Here is a 5,159-nt window from a genome sequence, read left to right as displayed (position 1 = left end):
GGGTCCTACCAAGCCTGCAATTTTTGCATTCCTGACCCACCAGCTTGCCCCTGACATTAGCAGGCATGCTTGTGCATGTTTGGCCAGCCCCATTTAGGCCTTTGGGGAGCTGGCATGGACCGGCCTATGGAGGAACCCCATCTTTCTGGTGGAGAGAGTGAGTCTGTGCCCCAAAGCACTCTGCCTTCATCATATCCCTCTTGCAAGCCCCAGGGCCACCAGCTCCATGGGCTTTGGCTGCTCTTGGCCATCCCACCCATCCGTGCCCAGCTGGAGTCATTAATACAGGGGCAGTATCCTTCCCAGCCCCCAGCCACGTTTGTTTTTTGCCAGAAAAGCATGGAGGAGCTTTGGACAAGCCAAGGGAGCAGCCCCCAGCCCCTCCCGCCTCCCAGTGGCTACCCCCAGCCCTCGTCCTGCAAACGGACACCCAGCACACACAGGCCATTCAGACGCCATCATTTTTTATTTGGCAAAAGAGAAGAAGAGAAAAAAGACTAGGCAGGGGACATGAGCCTTGCGGCCAGACCCTCCCTGTTGGGGGGCGTGGTGTGTGTCTGGCCTTCCACAGCCTTGGAAAAGAAGTGCCCAGCCGCTGCTGCTCTCACGGTGGCTGGGCCTCGGACTGGTCACCAGGACCTGCGCAGGGTGGAAGGGAAGCAGTGCTGGTTCAGCCGCTGAAGCAGGGGCCCCTAGGAGCTCTGCTGCTCCGCTTCCTGCTCCGGAGCCTTGACTACCACGAAAAGGCTCGCCCAGTTAGACTTCGTGGCCTCTACCCAGGAGCTCAGTTCCTCCCGCGCCTTCTGCCAGACAGGGCCATATTTCTCTCGCACGTCGCTCACTTGCTGCTGCAAGTCAGTCTGTAACTGGGTGAGCTCGGAGAGACCTCTCTGCTGCAGCCACTCCAGCTTCTGGTGGAACAGCTGTTCGAGCTGCTTGGCGTACGGGGCTGCGTCCTTGCGGAAATCGTCCACATGGGTCCGGACCTTGTCCCGGAAGCCCGCTGCCACGGGCGTCAGTTTCTCTTGGGCAATCTGATGCAGCTCCTGGGAGACGGACTTCACCTCTCGCAAGCACTTAACTATTTCCTGCTGCATGTTCTCCCTGAGCCTGCGCAGCAGGGGCTGGATCTGGGCCTTTACACTGTCCACATCTTTGGTCATCTCTTCCTTCAGGTTCTGCCAGGCGGTCTCCAGATCAGTTTTTATTTCTTGCCATTCAGGGGTTATCTGTCCCTTGATCTCTTGCGTTACAATTAATGCGGTTTCCAGTTTCTCCCTGAGGTTCATGCTGTAAGAGCAGGAGTTGGGTCAGAGGCTGCTGGAGTCAGAGAAGCTGCCGCCCCCCAGAATGCCCAGAGCGTTTTGGAAAATAATGGAAAATTAAAATTCATCTTTGTTGGATGACAAGAATTCAAAGGGTGGGAAATTGATCTGGCTGAAAAATCGACATAACAGCCTGGAAAAAAATCCACAAACGTATGCCCCATTTATTTGCAGTGTTAACTATTTATTATCAACCTATCTATCTACCTATATTTTTTTCCCCCACCTCACTCCGCAGACTCCCTAGCGTACAACAAAGTAACAGCAACAACTCCTAACAAAAACACCAAGGATTAAAAAACATATTTTTAAAAAAGTTTAAAAGTTTTAGTGAAATACAAGAGCCTACAATGAATAGGAATTATACTGTGAAGGAAAAAAGACCCTAAATATGTGATAGCTATTAACTGAAATAAATGTTAAAACAACCTAATTAACAGGTAAAAATTCGTTATGTATAAATATCTATATGGAATTTATTCAGCCATTATACTTATAATTAAATCTAGACCATAACACAGTGTCTTCTCATTTTTAAAACGCAAAGCCTTTTCAAAAATAGCTAACCAACTCATATTCTGGATCTATTTCTTAAATGGAAAACCAACTGATTTAAAGTATTAATCCTTTGTTTAGCCAAGCATTCCAACAGAATATCTATTTTCAAATTGGAGATGTACCGCAGCATTCCCTTCTCACGGGATCCAGGGTCAAAATGCAACCATTTCTCTCTTATTTATTTGTCTGTCTATCTGTCGGGTTTCTTCACCACCTATTTCGTTAAATGACCCCGGGCAGTTTACAAGCAAGTTTGGTCTAGTGGTTAAGGTTCTGGGCTAGAAACCAGGAGAGGCAGGAAAGCTGAGTGGGTGACCTCGGGCCAGCCCCTCTCTCTCAGCTCAACTCACCTCACAGGGTTGTTGTGGGGAAAATAGGAGGAAGGAGTATTAGGTATGTTCCCTGCCTTGAGTTATTTATGAACATAATAAAGGTGGGATGGATGGATGGATGGATGGATGGATAAGTTAAGAGAACAAAAGGTTAAAATATCTTTAAAACAGATTCATTATAAAAAGATAAATATACATAAAAAGATAAAATAATATGAAATATAAAATCCAAGATAGTGAAGCAACCCTCTTGGTAATGTTTCCCAGGGCCTTAGTAGCGAGAACACTAAAGCCACATTAAAAAGCACCCAGAGAGGTGTGCCACTGATGGAGATGGGTGAACTAGCGCGCCAGCGCCTGGTCCCTAGGAGCAGCAATTTTCAACTCAGCTTGAAAGCACCGAAGACCACAGTTGCCTTAACACCCGAGGATGCCTCCAGGAGGGCTCTATGAAACCAGGCTACCGCCAAAAAGACCTGCCCCTAACCTCCCGCGGGGGAGTGCAGAACCCAGCTTCATCCCAGCATGTCCGTGCCTGATGGACTCTGGGGCTACGCTGCCTAGGGCTCTGTTTTGCCCAGGGTGCAGACGGCCACTGGCTGCAACAACAGGCCCTCAGCAACAGGGTAGCGCTACACTGGTGGGGTGGATCCGCCAGCCCCCTTGCCCCAGCTTCTGGAGTGGCTGAAGTGCCGGATCAGCGTCTTCGACCATTCAAACGTTATTTTGGAAGCAGACACTGAATGTGGAGAGCAGAAAGGGTTGTCCTTCTTTGTCCACTCTCCCTCAAACACGTGCAAGTGCTCACTCCAAAGTTCTGTTTTGTTTTGTCTTCCCTCTTTAGTTGCTTTTGGGTTTGTCACTGGTTGCTTTTTCATTTGAATTCCCTATTTGACAGGCCTGGCCTTTTATCCTTGAAAAGAAGAATTGCCAGCGCTGGGAATTCCTGGGCCCACCGCCCTGGACCCTGTCCGCCACCCGGGGGCGGGGAGGAGCCAGAGTCAGCCTTGTGCCAGCAATGGGCCGCAGGCACACAATGCCTCAGCGGGAACCCTTTGCCCCCTTGCCTGGGCACCAGGCTGCTGCCAGCCCAGAGGCTGAACCTCCCACAGGGCCACCTGGCCCTGGCTCGTAGCAGGAACAAGGCAGTGCAGGAACGCAACCGCCTCCCCTGTCCAGAGCCCGCATCAAGCCATGTTTGCTCTGCCCAACTGGTCTGCCAGGTGCGCTCGGAGATGGGTGGATGAGCATGCCGGCACCTGGTCCTCAGGGGCAGCAATGGCAGCTGGATCTTCCTCCTCCCAGCAGAACTCAGAGCTGCCCCCCTTGGCCAAGGGGCCACCCAAGCCTGCCCCCCACCCCCGAGGCGCCGAGGCACTACTCACTTCAGCTCCTGGCCCACAGTGGAGGAGTCAAACTGGGCTGCAGCTTGCTTGACTGCCGTCTTGGCAGACTCTAGGTAAACCTGGCCCAGGTCCTGCAGGCGTTCCAGCCGGGTCTGCTGGGGATCGTCATGCTGCCAGAAGTAGCGGGCCTGGGCTCCTGGCGGGCAACACAGACCAGCAGTTGGAGCGGGCAAAGGAATGCCTTCCAGGGTGACCTGCTCCACACAGAGCCCCCGCAACAGCCACTGTCCTACTCCCACCAAGGCTGCAGCCTGAACCCCGCTGTCAAGCCCGCCCCCTCTCAACTCACCTGTAAGGAGCAGCAGGGCCAGGATCACCTTGAGGGTCAGCATTGCGCGCTACGTCCAAACCTGGGGGTGAGAGAAGCGGTTGGGGAGAGAGAAGTGCCCCCCCTGCCCCAGTGAAGGAGCACCCAAGGAGGTGCCCATTTCTGGGTCTGGAGTGACCCAAGGGAAATGGGGCCGAGAGGCCCCTGGTCAGCCTGCAGGTTTCCGGCTGAGGGGAACGGGAGCCGGAGGGAGTGCTGGGCTGGCCTGGCTGTGGGGCGGCTCTTTGTTCCCGAGCACTGTGCGGCTGGGGAACTGACCCCTGCAAGATGTTGGCCTGGGCCATCTTCTGCCCTGGCCGACCCCAAGAGGGCCCACAGGGTTTGGAAGACATGCTTCACCCAGCCCCTGCTCCTCATCTCTGTCCCATGGCAGGGTGATACCTTGCCCTTCTCTCCACCGTCCTCCTGCCAAGAATGCCTGGCTGGAGCCAGCCCAGGAGGCCCCTGCCTCTTACCAGCCACTCCGGGGTCTGCGGCGCGGTGCTCTCTCTGTGGGTTGCCCGTTGTCATCGGTCAAGGCTTTTATACCGATCAAGTTGTTTATTGCTAGAGATAAGCAGCAGCTATAAACAGGGAATTCACTCCTGGGCTGTGACTATGTGGCGCTTGAGAGTTCAAGGATCAGACACATCCCCCGGCAGGCAGCTTGGAGGACAGGGGCAAGCAGAACTCGCTGGGGCCCAGCCAATAGCGGACTGGGCTCAGGGCCAGCTCGCTAACCTGGCTTGGCACTGGACCAAGCAGGGGGTCTTTGGCCAGCAGGAGCAACAGCAAACAAGCCTAGTGCCCTGCAGGGGAGGCTGGGAGACAAGCTGTACCCTTTGGGCCATGGAGCAGTTCAAGTGAGCGGATGGGAGGCTGGGTTCACTCCCAGATATGGGACCAGGCCGGCAGGATGGTGCTGCATGGAGACAGCCCAGCCAGCCTTCCTCCCACCAGGCCCAGCCCCCCGTGCCCCCCACTTTCCGTCACAAGCAGCAGAGCAGGGGCCAACCTGAGCATGGAGTTGCAGCTGCAGGAGGCAGATGGGAATTGCACAACGCCAAAGGAGAGAGGCAGGTGAGCACCTCTCTGCAGAGGACGCGCAACCCGAAATTTCTGGATGGGGGGGGTAGATTTCGCAGAGACCCTAACCTGAAAGGATTCAACCCGGGGCCTATGCAAACTTCTCCTGTTTCTGGACATGAGAACATGGGCTGGTTTCAGTTTC

At 54.3% G+C, this 5,159-nt stretch overlaps 1 protein-coding gene across 1 annotated transcript; it reads right to left on the bottom strand.

The window, feature by feature from the left end:
- Positions 1–447: 447 nt before the first annotated feature.
- Positions 448–4,024, bottom strand: APOA1 (apolipoprotein A1). Its single transcript, XM_063311066.1, has 3 exons — positions 3,911–4,024; positions 3,601–3,757; positions 448–1,290 (listed from the first exon to the last, which is right to left on the bottom strand). The coding sequence occupies exons 1-3, from the start codon at positions 3,951–3,953 to the stop codon at positions 693–695; spliced, it is 798 nt and encodes a 265-aa protein (XP_063167136.1). The 5' UTR covers positions 3,954–4,024; the 3' UTR covers positions 448–692.
- Between the last annotated feature and the right edge of the window lie 1,135 nt (positions 4,025–5,159).

Source organism: Candoia aspera, chromosome 9, assembly GCF_035149785.1.
Source record: "Candoia aspera isolate rCanAsp1 chromosome 9, rCanAsp1.hap2, whole genome shotgun sequence".
Classification (NCBI taxonomy): Eukaryota; Metazoa; Chordata; class Lepidosauria; order Squamata; family Boidae; genus Candoia; species Candoia aspera.
This window is presented reverse-complemented; position numbering and strand designations above follow the sequence as displayed.